The 20,995-nt window shown below is 34.1% G+C and overlaps 2 protein-coding genes across 7 annotated transcripts in view; both read left to right on the plus strand.

Moving 5' to 3' along the window:
- Positions 1 to 1,140: 1,140 nt before the first annotated feature.
- Positions 1,141 to 2,994, plus strand: colt (carnitine/acylcarnitine carrier protein colt, mitochondrial). The gene has a single exon (XM_089638871.1). It carries the CDS (start codon positions 1,330 to 1,332, stop codon positions 2,221 to 2,223), a length of 894 nt encoding a protein of 297 aa, XP_089494997.1. The 5' UTR covers positions 1,141 to 1,329; the 3' UTR covers positions 2,224 to 2,994.
- A 3,800-nt stretch (positions 2,995 to 6,794) lies between these two features.
- Positions 6,795 to 20,995, plus strand: part of LOC149426861 (NPC intracellular cholesterol transporter 1-like) — a 50,051-nt gene continuing 35,850 nt past the window's right edge. For all 6 annotated transcript variants that reach the window (XM_089633726.1, XM_089633734.1, XM_089633719.1 and 3 more), the window contains exons 1-2: positions 6,795 to 7,093; positions 16,846 to 16,971. In XM_089633726.1, coding sequence (XP_089489852.1) covers positions 6,992 to 7,093; positions 16,846 to 16,971 — 228 coding nt within the window. In that variant the 5' untranslated portion in view covers positions 6,795 to 6,991. The remainder of the gene's footprint in view (positions 7,094 to 16,845; positions 16,972 to 20,995) is intronic.

The raw sequence follows: 20,995 nt of genomic DNA on the forward strand, positions 1-20,995 counted from the left end.
CATATATTTAATATCATATTTTGTATGTCCAATGTTTAAATAGTCGCCATAATAAAAAAATAAATAAAAAATATATATACAGGGTGTATCGGCACGTACCCGACAAACTTTAACCAGCTATTCCTTAGCATATTTGGAGTAAAAAATCTTATTTGCACTTTGCTGTCCGGTAACGTTTTTTTTAAATAAAAAATTTACTATTCATATTTTCACCACATGTCACCACTGTTAAAGTTTGAAAACCCATCTGGCAAATATTTCATTCGAATTCCGTTGAATAATGCACGTGTGTACCTATATTGGCGCACTTTTACAATCACAACGAAATGGCACGGCACCATTCGTCTCATTTTTAACTATTATTATTTAGTGTGTGCGAAAGAGCGAAGACGCTTTTTGACATACTTGCTTATAACAGCTGTTGAACACGAAACGCAATGCCAATGACAGTGATGTAGTGTGGATATTTTAATTTTTTTTGTTTTTAATTGAAAAAAAAATGCTACCGGACAGCAAAGTGCCCATAACATTTTTTACTCCATATGTGTTAAGGAATAGCTGGTTAAAGTTTGTCGGGTTAGTGCCGATACACTCTGTATATATATTATTCTCTTGATGTTTCGATCCTGCTCATCACTAGGCCAAATATATCGGATCGAGTCTTCTAGTTCCATTCTGAAAAGATAAAATTCGACGGGTTTGACAGTTTGACAGATTAGACATCAGACAGACATCTGTCGTATATCTTACTATCTTCGTAATCGGTGATATTTATAATAGAGCCCGCCATAAATGAACCACTCACTAGATCAATATCTTCGGGTTTTTAGTACTGAGCCCATGGGTCCTAATGTTTGCCATAGATAAAAGTCTGTAACTGAAAAATATACGTCACTACTACACACATTCACCATCGACTAAGATAGAAACTATAAAAAAGGCGTAACCATAGACAATATAATTCTCATTCGGAGCCAACCCATTGGCTAGCCTAAAATCGGCCAATGACAGCGGCCTATAAACATGCATGAAGTTCGTATTGGAATGTGGAAAATATACGTCACAAGTCACCCATAGAGATTACCGTGTCTTTTTTTCTGACCCACCTTTTTCTCGGAGTTATACCCCCCTGGGGCCCGCTTTTGAAAGTTTTGATTGGAGGTTACTACACGTTGGACTTTGATATCCCAATAGATATCTCCTATCTTTTTGAATTATTTTCAAGAATCAGTGCAAAATCTTCAAATTCATAACCGGTTACATACACGGCGACAGCTGTGTAGATAGTCTAACAGTATTCCTTTAAATTGATCAAAATATTGAATCAACATGTCTGAACAAATTGGACCTGTGAAATACTTTTTCTGCGGTGGATTTGGTGGAATATGCACTGTGTTTGCTGGACATCCTATGGATACAATCAAGGTCAGACTACAAACTCAAGCACTCCCAAAGCCCGGTGAAAGTGCTCTATATAAAGGCACATGGGATTGTTTTTCGAAAACGATACAGAAGGAAGGCTTCAGAGGGCTCTACAAAGGAATGTCTGCACCTCTCACAGGAGTGGCCCCTATCTTCGCAATTAGCTTTTTCGGATTCGGTGTTGGTAAAAAAGTGGTTCAGGGTGACTCAGATGCGGCGCTAACCAAACCTCAACTGTTCCTGGCCGGAGCCTTTTCTGGAATATTCACAACCGCGGTGATGGCACCCGGAGAACGAATCAAGTGTCTCCTCCAAATACAGCAGGGTGGAGGTGGACCCCAAAAGTATAGTGGAATGGTGGATTGTGCCAAACAACTGTACCGAGAAGGGGGCATCCGCAGTATTTACAAGGGAACCATGGCCACCATACTGCGTGATGTACCTGCCAGTGGAATGTACTTCATGACTTACGAAGTGGTTAAAGAGTTTCTGACTCCCGCTGACGCAGAGAAAGGGAAGCTGGGGCTGACCGCTACGGTGGTGGCGGGAGGGTGCGCTGGAATAGCTAACTGGTTGATAGGAATGCCTGCTGATGTGCTCAAGAGTCGCTTGCAGACGGCTCCCGAAGGAACCTACCCCAGGGGCATGCGGGATGTCTTCAAGCAGCTGATGAAGCATGAAGGTCCCCTCGCTCTCTATAAAGGAATAACTCCCGTCATGTTGAGAGCGTTCCCAGCCAACGCTGCGTGTTTCCTCGGTTTGGAAGTAGCTATTAAATTCTTTAATTGGGTAGGACTGTAATTCAAATTCCCTTCTTCCCTCACTAGTCTAAACAAAATTGAATAAATATTTATGTGGATAGTTTCTATTCTGTTAGCCTTGTGTTAGTTGATAGTTAGCTGATTATGACATTATTTTTAAATGAACAACAGGACCATTTTTAGCATCATTGTTAAAATTATAGTTCAAATTGATTCCTTACTGCAATTTTTGTTTGTGCTTAACATTCAATGTCATCGCTCAAATAATATGTCCATCGCAAATTTTCCAAATGTTTAAAACAGTATTTTTTGATATGCCTTTTGTGTTCATAAATTATTTATTTTGCAAACTGATTTCTATGCTTTATGATTTTGGATGTATTGGTTTCCCTTCTAACAAATCTAATATTGGAGATATTTTACAAATATGTGTTAGCTGTATTTTATACAGAATTAAATGTGCCTTCAATGAAGATAATTATAGTCTACGTCTTAAGCCCTATTTTAAAATATTGTTTTGTATTAAGGGTGTTATTAACAACAACAAAAAAATACACAAATTGGGTATGTATAGACGGCATAGAGTGCGATATCAATCTATTATATTAAATTTAGCACAAAAAATGATGCTACATTTATTGTGCTACAATTATTGTGATTTCACTAAAACCATAACATGTTATATTTTGCTATTATCCTGTTTGTATTATATTTTATGTAGTTACCTCACCATGTCATTCCCTGCCCTGTCAAAACTAAGAATACTTATGTGTTGTGACACTAGTACGCAATTTGACTATCATAATATCTAAGAACATTGATAATATATATATATTTTTTATAATCGTTGTGTTTGTTATTTCTCTCATTATCACCCGTAGAATGGCCTCTAATCATTGCTCTTTGGCAAGAATTATAGTTTTGTAAAACAACCCAGAAAATACACATCTTTATACCTATACATACACAAAATCTACTGTTTCATAAAATTATGCTCATTGTATATTAGTGCAATACCATTTTCTCAATGATCTACAGTTATCTTCCAGCATCCTCGCTTTTTGCCTTAGGTCTTTGTACATCGAGATACTTAAAAGCGACTCGAGTTTTCGTACACAACGCCAAATACAACGGGTTTGACGTTAGTTTCACGCTGCTGACAGTGCTGGTAGCACGCTACGCTAGTTATACATGCATCTACTACTCATTTCAAAGAAATGATGTCCAAGGATAATTTGATCTGGAGGAGGAAAAATATTTATGTTTATAACTATAATATGAAAGGATATAGCGGAGAAAGCTGGATTGAGGTAGGAAAAAAGTAAATTTTACATCATTCTTATATACATAGTTCCTTGGCGGTGACGACTGCCATACAATTTATATGCTTTAAAATATATTATATAAATTATATGATAATTTTTTATGCTTATAAATAAACTTACTTACTTATGAATAAACTCGTTATTAAGTGTTGAGTACCTCATACAAATGTCCCATACGAAAACACAAGATGTCCCGCAACCCCACCAAATGTATTTGTCCTGCCTCTTTTTCTTTATATTACTACAAATGAGGTGGTGAGATGGTTGATGTATTAGCACTACTACATCACCACATTTTGTGTATAGGACATTTTTGTGTTAGAGTCGTGACGTCGTGAGATGGTTGGTGTATTGCCACTTCATCATTACATTTCGTGTATGCAACATTTTTGTACCAGAGCCGTACAGCATGGGACATTTGAAGAGCATCTTGAAAAATGGCCTCAAACACCTCATGGAAAATATATTACTCTTGCAGTACTGTAGTCCTAAAACAACACAAATCCACAGCGACGTAGCTATACCAATCAGATAGGAGAGGGTTGACTGTTGATGATAGGGGTGGTGGTAAAGGGGGGTGAGTATATTTATTTGTTATCATTATATAAACACCATGCAAGAGTCCCAATTGTTCCCAAGAGGAATTATGTGAACACTGCATCCCAGCAGCTCCCCAGGGGGGGCATTGAGGGAGAGTTTGAAGGAGTGATGATAGGGAGAGGGGGGGGGGGGTAATTAGGTACTCGTACACGATCCTGCAGGAATCAGTCATCCGATTTGTGTCTTCTTCTTTGGTTATTAATATTCTTATCTGCTGATTAGATGACTTTCAACTTTTTTTATCGGGCTTATTTTATCAACAGTCTTTTTCAGGGGGGGTAGCTGCAATAAGCGCGGGGGGAGAGGGACAGAAGGCACGTCAGGGTTTTTATTTTGTGAGTACTGCACAAGAGTCTCAACTGCTCCCACCTCCTGGAGCCAGTTGAGCAACGCAGCACTACTCACACAAATACATGCATTCATATGTAATGTTTGACTCTTAGCATTTTTATCTAAATACCTCATATTTGAGTACCTCATCAAACTCATTCTGATATTGTGTCCTACCCAACACTAATTCAGTCAGGTAAGTGTATCTTTTGCGTTAGCGTTTTACGTGGAGGCGAAGTCCATGCTAACGCGATTTCAAATAGTTTGCATGGACTCGTTAGGATAACACAAAAGTTATAGACTCACCTCCAGGCTATAAAGTAGAGCTAGAGAGAGGTTGCATGTGGTGTCCTCGTGTCTTTTTGTTTTCATGCAAGATGTGTGAAAAGGAAGATTTTTATGTGAGGATTTATTTTTTATCAGTTATCAAGTTTAATTTGTAGAAGTGCATTTTGGTTTAAAGTTTTTTTTTATATTCAACTCTCTGAAGTCCCCGACATTGCTTGTTCTTTATGCACAGTATTTCGAAATCAGATGTAGCAAAATTTCATCAGTCTCAGAATAAAACTGTAGATTTATATACAAATTAATCAAATCAACGCCGCCCACCCGTTGTCCGTCATGCGGCTGCCAGCCCGTCCGCCACAGGTCACAGGCACTCTTCTTTACATGAATAGATAAAATTATTGTTGATTTATAGACAACTTGTTTAAAAATATACAATTTTTTTAATAAATATATATTTTTAAAGAAAAACTTGAAATTAATGTAACCGTTTTAGAATGATCGTCAATGATGTCATGTACGATCTGTCTCTGGGACTACTATAGGCCCATTGTGCTTGCTACCATATTTTACATTATTCTCTTGATAGTAGTCCTAATTAAAAAAATATATATAATTCAAAATTAATCTCTTATAAAGTTTACCATAGTTGTCTCCTGGTTCCTGGAACCTTCATCCCATCATGTCGGGAAATTGGCATTGTCAATAAATGACACCACTTTTTTAAAATCAATTTTTTTTTAGTAAAATGTATTGGTCTGAGAGAAATGCCCTTATTTCAGCAATGAAATTGTTTTCAGCACATTTGAAGCAGCAAGCAGTTAAACGGAAAGTTTGTATTGATTGTCATATAACATCCATTAAAGCACTGGATTGTTCTAAAAGGAAAAAATTTAATGGGGGATGGAGGATCGGCAAACCTGGGAAAATTTTGAGGGAGGCTTATTTTCCAAGCTGGACACCAGATGGCTCTTGAAGAAGATATAAGACGTAAGTTTTCTAAGGGTGATTAATACCTTGTTTTTATTACTTTACCCGGTGATATTGAAATTATTTGATCTTGGGACAGTGATTCATTTCAGATGGAAGGAATATGTAGGCATTATTAATTATTTCCAGAAATTTCGTTAAGGATTTTAATGTAAGTATTAGCATTGAATGAGGTCACAAAGGCGACATTTTCCTTCGGCCTAAGCTACCAGAAATGGCGTTAAGGATTTTAATGTAACTATTAGAATTGAATGAGTTCACAAAGGTGACATTTTCCTTCGGCCTAAGCTACCCGAGGGATACCTATCACGCCAAAGACTATGTTTGAATAAATTTGCTGAAGTGATTGGTTCCAGAGAGTTTCTCACTGAACTGCGCTGCAGACCGTTTTCTTACTTACTATAATGAACTTAATTTTCTGTACAACCCTAAACCGAGGTTTATGTTGATTGCTTATCGACCCGTGAGACGACGGCCTAAGCATGATATATTAATGACTGTATGCATGCACAAACATACTTGATTTATATATTGTTAACTAAAACTAACTAACTAACCATCACGCCGTTTCCCCGCAGGGGTAGGCAGAGAGGACGGACCGCCAAACAACTCGGTCTTGGCACACACTCCTTGCCTCATTCACATTCATACATCGTCTCATACATACTCTTCTATTGTTCTATTGTTATATATTGTTTATATATTGTTGCTGTTTTAAAAATAAAAACATTCTGTTGGCACTGTATTATGCAGTAAATGATGTAAAAGTCCGTTAGGGAGTTAAAAATAATAAATAAATGAATATTTTTGATCTTTCTTAGTTTTTAGAGATACAAAATCATCTCAAGACAAGATTGTTAATGAAATCATTTCATAATTTGAGTTTTTTTATGGTGAATAATACAAGTAGGGAGGACAATTAGTTATTTATTTTAAATAAATTTTACCATTTTGTTTGATCGCTACAAATTCATGAGATTAATTTATAACGGTGACTGTTTGCTGAACGCACCTTTTATCTATGGACTTTGCGCGATTTCTATGGCATGCATGATTCATCATTCATCAATAGACATTTTGTTCTTTCTCGGAATGTCGCTGCGTCCAGTCAGATAATTGCCTGGCACTGAATTACGCTTCAGTGTAGTGTTTTATTGATCAATAGTATTTAATATTGTCCTTTACATTGCCGTTGAAATGATTTTCTGATATTTAACATATTTTAATGTATTATTACGATAGTTCTTCGAATAACGATTCCAAGTGTCAGTGTTGTCCATGAAAATGGCTCACCATAGTTCCGACATAACATGTCCAAGGTTGTGTGTTTCTTTGCTGCGGATATCCCTAGTTCTTTTAATATGTTGCATCACATTCAAGGTATGTTATATTTGTAATACTAAAAAATGTATTTTATATATGCGTGACAATCATATTGAAATATTGTCCTCGTATTTTGACCTACCCACCCATGTTTTATAGTGCTCATTATTTTTCTTGTCTACTAATCATATTGTCACGCAATAACATATTATGAGAGCTTGTTCTGGTTCTAAATAGGATCTTAATAGTAGTTTTTATCGCTAATTTATTAAAGTTTATGTATGTTTATTTTTTGACATACGATCAAGGTTTTTATCCTGCAATATTCTAGACATGTACATAGAAAAACAATAGCGCAGGTGCTCATTTCATTGATAAGGATAAATATGTATAGGTCAAAAATATTCATTCGACGATTAAAATGTTGATATTTTGTAAGTGCTCTTGAAATTTGAACTAAGCTTAGATTCAAACTGATTGCCTGGAACAATATCCGCATATTTGTTAATCGGTCTACTTCTGTACTGTGCAGTTTCTGCGAGTAGACACAACACATATTGTATTCTGTCTACAGGAAATTTAATTTTAAAGTATTTTTCAATTTCAAGTAAAAATGATAAAACTAATTGTAATAAAACAACATTAATTACTGCATTTCCGAGTTGTAAATACAATTCATAGGTAAATCGTCACCGTACTGAAAAACTGTGTAAGTGACAAATGACGAATTATTCCGGGGCAGGGCCGGCCCTGAGCCAAATGGTGCCTGGCCCGAGTAAAATTTTGGCGCCTCTTATCAAAACCAGTAAACGCATATGTAGGTGATCACTGTAATCAAAATAATATCCGGGTGATTTGTATTTTGTTTGCACTGTTTTTATGAAAAATAATATCAAGGACGACTGTTAGGTGTTAGGTATTATCAGCGCCTTGGTAATTTGGCGTCCGGAGCGGACTGCTCCGATTATGCCCGCATAGGGCCGGCCCTGTACAGGGGAGTGATTTAAAGATTTATTCTGAGGAACACTTACCAGTCCAATTATACTATCTTAAATTAAGCATTTAATCATTTGACAATGTGAAGACGTAATAACTTCAAAGAATCCTAAGCCAATAGCCATATTCTTGATTAACATTTATTATTTTAATTATTTTAATACTATTTTATCGTCCCAACATGATAAGCAAAAATCGTCCAACTGTCCAAATTCGGTGTGATATTTGTAGGGATGTCATGTTTTTGATAGTTTTCCACCACACTGAATTATTCTGGCCTGTATCCGGTAAATGGGTCATCAATATTTATGTTAATACATCTGGAGTGATTAAAATTGGCTCAGTTCTGGCCTCGCATTACTTTTTTTTCATCAAAATGGATTCTTTACTCGGGTGTTCCGAAGGTCATATATGTCATCTTTGTAAATGCTGTGTGGAAATCTATTTAAGAAAAGAAAGAAGTTAATCTGGTTGAAGTTATAGGAGAGAAGAAACGCAAAAGCTAAAAAATCATTTCACAGCCGAAGTATTGAGCACTGAGTTGAAAAAATGGCTCTTGTGATAAATATCACCCATGTACAAATGTTGGTGTCTTCTGGCTGTGCAATCTGAATGCTTACTAACTTATGGAGTAGAAATTCCCAGAAATTTCCAGTAATGAATCAATAGATTAGATTTTTTTATTAGGAAATAAAATAGTGTAATTTAACACCTGTTTATTATATGACACACAGATAACAACAAATAGGTACATATTAATATTATAACATCTGTATGACCTAATACCCCTACTCACCATCCGATTTGCAGGACAGCATTTTTAACCGCCAACCACAGACATAGGAATTAATAGACGAGAAGATAATGGCGAGGGGTAAAATCAACTGTTGAAGAATGAAGGGAGTGAAGCTGACTGAGATTCGTCAATAAATCAATCTGACAGTAAATAGGCATCTCGCATTATAATATCACCATTTACTTCTTAAAAGTAAAATCTGCTTTTGAATGAATAGACATTTTTACATGGGAGCGCAAATTACTCGCCACGTTATGAACAAATTTGCGAAGTCCAAATTCGGCAAAAAAATTCGGTTCTATTTTCAGAGTCGAATATTTCGTTTAAGTATTTAGTTAAGACACTTTTATAAATGTTCATAATTTACTTCCCAGCAACCAACCAGCTTTGTGTTTCGCGTCCAGACGTTTCTCGATGTGATAGTAACAACTGATTCATATTATACGATGTGAATATGCTTAAAATAAAGTAAAATAATGCTTATATATGGAATGTAATACGACAATTGGGTTTATTCTCTTTTTCACATCTATTTTTACAAGTTTTCATAGTAGAAGTCAACATTTTGCCGTGTTATTTCGTAAAATGAACCGATGATGCCTCGACCATAGTTCGCACAAGAATGATGACGTCACGTTTTCAAATTTCACTTGAGGCCATACGCGAGCACAGCCGGCTCCAATGGAACCGGTATGGGGAGTGGGGATAATACGCTTTTAATCACTTAGGGCAGGCCTACTAATATTCATATGTCTATGCCGCCAACCCAATTATTATTATAAAGTGAATAATAATAATTCGGCTGGCGGTTGTTTGCCTACTCACCATCTGATTTGCAAAGCCCCAGCATGCTGTCCTGCAAGTTGTCCTGCAAATCGGATGGTAATTAGAGGCTAATAAAATTTTTAAATAACTGTTCACCAAGAAGGGATAATTTTCAAAAAGAAACTGATCTACACAATTTAGGGTTGAAGTTTCTAGGCCTAGATACAATTGGCACCTGCAGTTTATACATAAAGTACAGTAATATTATTATTATTATTTATTGGATAATTTGTATAGCGCCGCTTTTGTGAGATATCACCTCAGGGGCGCTTCATTATTTAAACAAAATTGCAGTATGTTAATGACCAAAATTATGTACAGACTAATATGAACTATTTTAATTATAATATTCATTTATTAAATGTTTGTGTAATAATAATGCTTTTTTATATGTACTAAGGAGAATAATTATTTGTACTTCTTATTTGTAATATGAGGAAAACAGATTGTGGTCGCAATGTGACTACATACATGTACATTTGGAATACAATATGTCTCTTTTATTGGTCAGCATGACTGGAAGTTATTGCATACTGACTTTATTACTTGATTGTTACTGTAACATTGGCTAAAGAGAAAATATTATTTTGTCTCAAACTGAGACAGTTAGCTTCATTTAGGTTGAACACAATCCAACAATGATTATGGTGCAAGCAGTAACTATTTTTTTTATTTTCTTTTGGAGGTCTGTGTTAAACCGTTTATAAAGCTGATTGAGTTTGAAGGTAATAAAGTTGGCTGGCTGTCTCTTGTACCAGCCACTGTCAGGATAACGCTTCTATCAGTGGTAGCTTACTAATAGCGCAATCAGACACCTCAAAAACAATTTAAAATGTTAAAAAGTACAATAAATAAAATAAAAATGTTTTATTTTTTGTTACACTGTACATTTATTACATTGTTACATTGGTAAATGAATCAGGATAACATAAATTTTTCCATGTCTTTGAAGGAGCATATTATTAACTCTTGGTGTGCCGCTGCAAAATTTTCACCGTGCGCCATCTGATTCTATTTTCGTCATAACTTTTTTTTTTTTTTTTTGCAAAATGTTGTTTTTGTAAATTGTACCGTCTTGCCAGATAATGTGTTTTCTTTTATCTAACTATCTTCTATATAAATAAAAATGTAAATGTTCGTTTGTTCACCGATTGCTTTCAAATTTTAACACAATGTTGCATTTGAATACACGATTTTTTTTTTTAAACAGCGTCATCTGTTGGACGTAAAAGCAAAATGCGTTATTGTTTCTCTATCTGTACAGACAGACTGAGCCATAGCAACGCATTGTGGGCTACAGCCAGTATATTTATTCAAAAATAGTATAGACGTGTCCATATGGATACGCTGGCTTTTAAGAGGTTAAAGTACATCTGTGATATTTCCTGCTATAAAATGATAATTAATTAACTATGCGTAAATGTATAATTTTCGAAGAATTCAACGATCTCCATCATATTTATCAATAAATAAGGTTTAATCTTAACTGTAAAACTTAATTTGAACATGAAAACTAATATAAATAGAAAGTAATAGTACCTATACACAAAATCGATTATGATGCCTTGTGTCCGGAAACAAGCGGGAAACTGGTTAATCTACATCACATTTGAAGTCGATTTTGTGGTAAACTTTTTTTTTTGAGCCATTGTTTTTGAGTAAATCGTGTTCAAAGATGGAATTTTCAAGGTTAAATTTGAAAAAATCGGTTACTAGGGGGTTAATATCAGCTGTTTATTGTCTTAAAACGCATCAAAACATAAACCTGGCTACAAAAGTTTTTTTAACCCTTATTAATCCGAAAATAAAAGATTAAAATAAAATCTTTTTTTGTCTAAGGTAGTGGGGAGGGTAAGGAGATGGGAAAGAGGAATGTTGGAAGTACCTGACTATTCAGATATGGTCACCAAACACGACTAAAGCCATTTCAAACAATGTTTTGATTCTGAACGGTGTCTTAAAAGTGAGCAAAGTCTTTCACTAGGGCGATGCACTGAGAATATCTTCTACTTTGAAGTCTCCCTATCTTCTGTTTAAATTTTTAGCATAAGCTAAAGGCACTAGAGTTATCTATATTAATATTTTTTAGCATTAGAAAAAAGAAATTTTAGGTACATTGCCACAAGATTGTACAATACTCTTTTAGAGAACACAACAAAATGTGATTATAATCAATATTTAAAAATGTGATCATAAAAAGAAGATAATAATTTGGATCAAAAGTAATAATAGGACCTTTACTGGTGCCCTCACCCAAATTCGAAATTATTGATCTGACAAAACTATTGAGCGATTATATTGTAACATAATGTGCCAGTGATAAGACCTCATCTACTGAACATAATAAATGAATCGTTAAGAAGTGGAAAATTTCCAAACACATGGAAAACATCTATTGTGATCCCGATTCCGAAAGTTGTTCTTACCAGAAAATGTGAAGAATTTAGACCTATAAATATGTTACCAAAATACCAACAGGTACTAGAAATTGTAATAAAGAAACAACTCGTTGAGTATTTGGAAAAACATCATATATTATGTGACGAGCAATCAGGATTCCGAAACAATAACTCTTGTGCAGCGGCAATAAACATGGTGAAAAAAAATCACCATTGCAGCATTCTTAGATTTCAAAAGAGCATTTGAAACGATATAAAGGAAAAAACTTTTTGAAAAGATAGGTCTTTCTGAAGTAGCTCTAAATCTTTCCAAAGAATATCTCCACGAAAGAAAACAGGTAACAAAAGTTGAAAGCTCTGAATCAGAACCAATAGAAAACAACCTCGGTGTTCCGCAAGGGTCGGTATTAGGTCCAATTCTATTTGTTATTTACATAAATGATATAATTAAAACCATAAAACATTGCAAAATTAGATTATTTGCAGATGATACATTAATCTATATATCGTCGGCCTATTGGCAAAGTCCACTAAGCCACTAAAACACAATCCTGAGATAATCGCATTTTAATATTTAGCGATTTTGGAAAGGCTATAAGTGGATGAATATCTCTAAAATATATATTTTATAATTTAGATTGAACCCTTAAGTACCTTATCAATACACAATATTAGTTGAAAGCAATAACAGCAACCTTTAATTAAAGATTTACAAAAAAATTAGCCGGACTTAGTGGTTTTTACCGGTCAATAATGACTTAGTGTGCTTTGCTTGTTAAGATTATTGTCAAATTCTTGACTGTAATGCTGCAAAATAGCTTTAAGATTATTTTAATTATATTATTTAATTATTAAATACCAATTATTATTTCTTATAATAATTTCTAAATAAGACAAAAGTTTTTTTTAGGTAGTTTTTTATTAAAATAATAATAATTACAAATTATTGTTGGTACCTACTGAAATACAGATATTCAAAGCTACAAAAGAAATATTTATGATAATAATAATCACATAAAAGATATTATGACGAATATCAGAAATAAACAATGTGTGTGTTTAGATGAAATAAAAAAGATTATAAAAACATTAATCAACGTAAAAATAAGCAATGTTTGTAATATTTAGTAGAAATAAATATGAAAACCAAGAATGCAATACAAATTGTAATATTTGTTATTACAAATAAAAATAATAATAATTACCAATCATTATTGGTGTTTACTGAAATACACATTCATAATATTTTATAATAATAAAAAAGACTTTTAAGGGATGCGTATATGTGTAGACATGTAGGTACGGTACACTAATATTTAATAATATTTGGCTAATTTATATAGCGCCGTTTTCGTGAGAAATCACCTCAAGGGCGCTGAACACTCTTCTCATCTTCAGGATCGGAATCAGAAAAGCTGGGCTCGGGAGCTACATTTTTGATGCTACTTAAACATGGTATATTTTCATACCAGTTATGTAAGGCTGGCGGAATAATATTTTTCTTACATAGTTTTAACAGGTCATTTTTTTTTGCGACTGATATTGGAATGGGCTTTGTATAAAGCTTTGGTATAATAACATTGCTTTGCTCTTCGATCTGTGCACATGTTATTTTATTTCTGATTGGTCGTGAAAGGGAGGCAACGGAAATCCTCTTGGAGTCACTGGAATAGTCATACCGATATTCTAAAATGTTTGGTAATTTTTTCTGATATCGGAATTTTATCGGAGGCATTTAACTTTTAGCCATTTGACAATGTTGGTATCCTCATCAACCTTCTTATTTTTTATTTTCATTTCAAACTTCAAATGATAATCTAGTCTCCTTCAACGGAAGCAATCTTCCGAACAGGCCTTCCATTGATATGCTTGGTGTAACTATAAGTGACCAGCTCAGGTACGGGGGCTCCATCGAAGCCAGAGTAAAGTTGGCCTCTCAGAAGCTGGGCGTACTGTACAGGGCCCGCAGATACTTTAATAGTACACAACTGCTCACCCTGTACAAATCGCAAGTGCGCCCTACGGTCGAATTTGGCAGCCATCTCTGGTCTGGAGCCCCTAAATACCTGAAAAAAACCCTTGACTCTGTGCAGAAACGGGCGGTCCGTTTGATAGATTCCCCAATCTTAACAAACGGACTGCAATCTTTAGAGCACAGGCGTCAGGTAGGTATGCTGTCCTTGTTCTATCGGTATTACAATGGAAGATGCTCTGAGGAACTAGCGTCATTGATCCCTTCGGCACCGGTGCGTAGTCGGGATACACGCCAAACGCGCGCCCAACATTTGTACACAGTTGACACTTGTCACATGAGAACGGGTCGCTTCTACGATTCGTTCTTAAGTTCAACAGCTCGGCTGTGGAACGAACTGCCGGCCTCTGTGTTTCCTCCCTCCTACAACATGGGACTCTTCAAGACCCATGTTCACTCCTTCCTCTCCACAAAAAGACCCTCCACACAGCATCCCCAAAGATGACATAGGCCCTGAGGGAAATTATTTTCTTCAGGGCCTCCTGTGTGGAGTAAATACTATATAAAAAAAAAAAAAAAAAAAAAAAAAAAACAACTTTTTCAGATCTAAAAAATCTGTAAATAAAACTTCTTTAGTTTCATATGGAGGCTTTTTATTTTTTGGTTTGTAAGATCGAGCCATTTTAAAAACGTTGATCCATTCGTGCACACTAAAGATATCCAAATGTTTTGTTTTGTTTTCAATTGCATTATGCATTGAGTCTATTTCCATAAATGAATGACCGCGTTCAAGAAATTTTTGTTCAATAACACACATTGGAAGTGTTTTGGACGAAATGCAGGAACAGCGCGGAAATTTGCATATTTCTATTTTGTCCACCACAAGCATCTGAAAATATGGATACTTCAGTGATTTGCGGTGGGAGTTGTTTTAAATAAAGGGCCATGCATGTTCTAATTTCACCACTACCCTTTTTCCCGTTATTTTCTGTCCAAAGGTAACAGAGACCCTTATTTGGAGGTGCCGCTTCATAGATTGTAAAATTATACAAATTTAACTTCCGCAAATAATAAAGTAAGCTCACTTGGGAGCAAGGTAATTGCAAAACACTTTGCAAGTCACATGTTATAGACATGAAAGTAAAATCCTTAATAGCTCTTTTCTTATCTTCGTCTTTGGCTTTCATGGATGCAGATTTTCGGTTTTGGTGTTGTTGATAGTTATCTTCAAGGGTTTCCTTTTCTGGGGCACCGGCCTTGTTGTATACTCTACACGTGACGCATTGATCTTTTTTTGGTTTGAAGGACAAGTTATAGTTCTGGCAGAATATTCTTCGGTAAGTTATAAGACTAACAGGATTGTCATCACCGTCTTCTGTACACTTCCCTTCATACAGCGCATGCATTTTTGCAATGGTTAGTTTGGAATCTAAATATTGCCGAGTATAATGTCTGACTTAATGTGTTTTGCTTGCCAATAATATCGGATTTATGACTTAGTGTGAATTTAAAAACATGTTTAAATCGAAAACGATTAAATATACTACTTAATGGAGTATGCCAGTCGAAAGAGGACGATTTTTTTACATAAAACATCATACTTAAGTCATTTCATGAAAAAACGGGACTTAGTGGACTTTGCCGCCAAGCCGACGATATCATGTGAAGAGTACATAGATGCAATCGACAAATTAAATGAAGACCAACAAAATATTGCGAAATGGCTGAAATTAAAACTAAATGTAAACAAAACAAAATATATGGAAATAGGCAACAAAACGCATAACACAGAATTAAAATTGACAATTAATTATGAAAAAATTGAAAAAGTAAATAAAATTAAGTACCTGGGTGTAATACTCGATTCAAAACTCACTTTCACAGCAAATTTTGAATATGTGCTAAAGAAGGCATAAAAAAAAGTCAATTTTCTTAGATGATTAAGAAATAAACTAAATGGAAAAACTACAGAGCTCATATAATAAAACTATAGTTGATCCACATTTAGATTATTGCTCTACTATGTTATATTTGGTCAATGAAGGAAATTTGAACAAACTAGAGTATGTTATACAGAATAGAACTATGAGATGTATACTGGGAAAAGGCAAATACGGAAGCATTAATCAAATGAGAGAGCAGCTAACTTGGATTCCAATAAAAAAGAGACTTAAGAGATTTAATGTGTTAATTTTTGTGCATAAAGTCATGAGCAACCAAATGTCAAAATATTTTAAGGATGACATTGTGTTCAATAGAGATGTTCATAATTACGAAACCAGATATGTAAATAGAATTAGATTGCCAAATATGAAGAAATCAAAATCACAGAACTGCCTAATGTACAAAGGACCAAAGATGTATGATGAAATGCCTGAAAGTCTGAAGAAAGAATGAATGTATTTAAAAATAAATGTTATGTTTATTGTTAAAATATTTAAAGTTTAAAAATGAAATATTATCTTGTTTATATTCAAATTTTGTATAAACTCAATAAATAATAATAAAAAATAAGTTTAGGTATATCCATATTATTTAAATTAACTTTTAAAATGACTGCCTCAACTCAGGCTAGCCTAGTGAGGCAAGTTATGAGAAACCCCAACTTTTTCTATTTGTTATACGCTACCTATTGTTTTTATATTATTATTTTCTGTTGTTAATTTTATTTACTACCTAATTTATAAACAAACGTAGATTATGAACACTTAACATGTATTCTTAGTTATAGTTTCAAACTTTCTCAAATAAAGATATATTATTATTATTATCCATGAAGTACTTGAGTGATTTCTAAGCTGTTTTTTTCCATTTGTTGCAGTCAACATCAGCAGCAGGAGAAGGTCATTGCATTTGGTATGATGAGTGCATCAAGGAGAATGGCTCAGAAAAACCCAAGAACTGTGCCTACAATGGCACTGCAAAGGCTCTCTCAACGGAAGGACTGGTAAGCATCTGCATTTTTATGCATCATTTGATGCCAATCTCTTCTGCAAATTAAAATAAGTTTTTCAAAAGATTTATGTCATCAGCGTGTTTAAAAAAAAAAGTGATTCATCTGCTAATTCAAAGAGAATGCGGTTAAGATTATTCTTAAGAAAAAATGTACATAGTTTGTTTCAAATACAATGTTTAAGTCATTAGACTCTTAGTCTCGCGCATGCCCATATTAGATTATATGAAAATAATCTTGTGTGTGAGTTTATTTAATAACTCTAATAATTTTACTTTGTTTCTATTTGATTGTATCTGCACTAAACAGGCACTCTGGAAACAAAAACAGTTTTGGTTATGTATTGGCTTTATAATAATACCTAATTATTTCAACTCGGTTATGTTCCTAATTAATGTATACATAACAGTACGCTTCTTAGTGGTATAAATCGATGGAGTTTCCAAATGTGTATGATCCTCTGTTAAATGCAGTGGCGTTTTCCCTCAGATGCAAACTCTCATAAAATAGAAAAGAAAATAATATAAACATGTATTTTAATTTTACCACACTTTAAATGGCCCGCCATTCAAATTCCGTGTTAAAAAATCCACCCTTGCGAAATATGCTGCCTAAGAGTGAGTCCGAAATGATACCGTTTTTGTGCGTTATTAATGTCAGCGACTATGAGACTTCTGTTTTAAGAAATAGTTAATTCAAAACACTAGTGGCCCCGCAATTGTGATTATTTGTCATCAAATTCGTATGGAATAGTATTTTGCAAGAATCAACAGGTTTTTTCTGTGATTATCGTGTTGTGAAGATGTTACTTCTTTAGTATTCAAAACTATTTTTGTTACCTACGACATTACATTCTTTAGGCACAGACATTTTAATGAATCTTCAATTTGTATTTAGTGGCTAGGTTAATCTCTGGTGCATTGATGTGATGAGATTTTTTTAGATCTACGTAAAATATATATAACATCGAAAGGACCAGCAAGCAATTTTTTTTATATATCAGAGTGATTTTTTTCTCCCTCTTTTAATCCTAACGAACGCCACTGGTTAAATGCGAAGGGGAAAATGTAATATGATCCAGTTTCATACCTAATATGGCTTCTGTGATAATTGCCTTCTGCCCCTAGATTCTAGGTCAACATATTACACACTATCTTAACTGCCCGTGTGCGTGGACTTGTGCCTATGTGTGTGAAGGTTTAAAACAGAGGTTCCCAAACTTTTTTACCCGTAGACCACTTGCCAAAAAAATTTTTTTCCGTAGACCCCTGCCTGCCGAATATTGAATTTTCCTAAAACTATTAACGTCCCATGTGGTAATCATTTATTTTTTTCGTAAAAAGATTCCCTTCCCTTGCCTGTCCAACAACCGGGTGGCGGTATAGTTCCTCTGTCTTTACACTGTGCAGACAGGGGCGCTCTTGTGAGGTATTACACCAAATGAAAATGAAGCAGGATAAGCAACGGGTATTTCTTTCTGTAGCTGCCCCTACAGAACTGCCCCTTAAGTTCTTTGTCAGTGCTTATTTCGGTCAGTTCTTTTTGTCACACGATATCCGATTCTTCAACGTTCCATTTCAACAGTCAAAATGTCCTCAAACTTAGTTTTGAAGTCTGTGTGAAGTACATTTAAATGTTGAACGTCATTATTACCCTGGATGTTTTTCAAAAACAAGTTGGGGAACTAGGAAAATTCGCGGCTTCCAATGTGCAATGTTTTGCTTGAATATATTAATTCTGACGAGAAAAGGAACGTAGACTCTATTTCTATACCTCAATTAACAACTTTACGAAATATAAAAATACAAATATCTAATAAGTAATTTCTCAGTCTATTATATTTGTGTTAGTTCTATTGTGTCATTTACGGAACTCCTAAATGTCGACTTGAGGTATATGAGGGTCCGCTCGTATGTACCCCCATTTGAATCTCGTGGACCCCCAAATTTTTTTCTCGCTGATATAGACCCCCCAGCAAGCCGATATCGACCCCTGGGGGTCCATATAGACCACTTTGGGAACCTCTGGTTTAAAATGATTATTTACTTAGGTTTTCTTTCCATAGTAATTATTGAAGACTGCCCTAGCCCGATGGAGACTTGGTTTTCCTTTCCACCTAGATTTGTTAATTTATTCTTATCTCCAATTTATGTTTATTTTTATTACATATCTATTCAAAACGACATCATTAAAAAGATGACTAGGCACATTTTGCGCAAAAATAATTTATTTGTTACTGTTTATTTCATAAATAATTATGGATACTCCTAATAAAGTTGGCATAATTAACTCAAAAATACGTCATAACATCAGTTTTGCCATTCAGAGTTATTTTGAAATAACTTTTTTATCATCTTCCTGAAGATGGTATGAGATGAAAAAGGTGATCAAAACAAAATTATTTTAAATAGGTTCAAGATGCATCACAAAGTAATTAATTTATTCCTATAATACGCTTTCATATCTTTCTTTTGAAAACACGGCTGATACGAAATATTTTTAAATAAAACATTTTGATTCACCCTAATTACTATCACAGGAAACTGACTGCATTTGGGAAATTTTTAATTTTTAATTACGTAAAATGAAAATTCACTTTCGTTGTATGGGATGATAGCTAAAATAATTTCTGTTGGTGACATTGTCTTATGTTTGTTATTCCTGATACCATATGAGTGGCTAGAATTTATACCGTTTACTCTATGCAAATACTAGGTAATTACTATTTTGATCGAACTCGAAAAATAAAATAAAGGTGTTTAGGCATGTTTTATAAATAAAGAAATATATTAAAAAAGGTAAGGTTATTATAGGTTAGGTGGATTAACCGTGGCCAGCGATACCGAATATTTAACAGATTTTTTTGTTGGTACCTATTTGAAAATTAAAACAACAAAAAATTTCACCATGCGCCGAAGTTTAATTTAAATTTATACTCCAAATAACGTCAGGAATCACTGATTAAATTAAGTCAGGTACGTCTCTGTATAGCTTCAATACACGAAATAAGTATTTGAAGAAATAATATTTTCATAATAAATAAAGCATACGCCTTCCTGTTGTATATATATATTTTGATAGTTATTAAATTCAGAGTGATGAAATCGAACCTAATTGTTAAAATTTCAAGTATAATTTATTTTAATTGTTAAATTTTTTTACTGATTTTATTTTATTTACAATCGAACAAACAGACATCATCATGACTAGCTTAATATTATTTCAAATATAATATATTATCTGATAAAATAATAAAATGGTGTCCTGAAGTGAAAATGTATAGAAATTTGTTTGGCATTCAACAGGTCAATGTTATTGTTGACTGAAATTTTATTTTATTATTGAAAACAAAACCATATCAACTTTGATTCCCAGAGATTAAAAATCATTTTCAATAATGGTTATTTAAATGTCGGTGCTTTCCGGTCTCTAAAGTTATGCCTGAAATAAAGGTCATTAGTAAAATGATGATTCATCATAATCGATCAGCTAACCAGTCTCCTATGATTGTGGTTTGGATGAAATGAATCTGTCCTGATTTATGGCAGATTTCATCATTCATCAGGTACTTAGTGCTTGAATTGGTCACCAATCAATGGTACAATTGCTAGGTTTCGCTCCGTCTTTATGTATTGAATAGTGTACAGATCTCTCCCACACAGGTCAATTGGATAATTGCTTAATAAATTGAAAAAGTCATTGACATGGAGTTCACCTCTTTATCCAATTTAATTTAATAAACTTTTCGTCTGGTCAAACTCCATTTTTGTAATTATTATTATTAGTCGAGGTAATTTTTTTTTAAGGGTCACTTTTTTTATCAGCAGGTCAGAAGGAAAATCTTACGAATTTATCGATTGCTAGGCAGTTATGATTCTATTTAGGCCACTGTAAAACCTTGCACCTCCCATTTGGGCACATACTTCATACATAAGTGCTACATTGGAACTGCAAGGCTGTCCAAAGAACCACATAACCTTCAAATAATCAATAAACTTCAAACACATGTAGATTTAAT

The sequence above is a fragment of the Hesperophylax consimilis genome, chromosome 1 (genome assembly GCF_061612785.1).
Source record: "Hesperophylax consimilis isolate HC1 chromosome 1, BYU_Hcon_1.0, whole genome shotgun sequence".
Classification (NCBI taxonomy): Eukaryota; Metazoa; Arthropoda; class Insecta; order Trichoptera; family Limnephilidae; genus Hesperophylax; species Hesperophylax consimilis.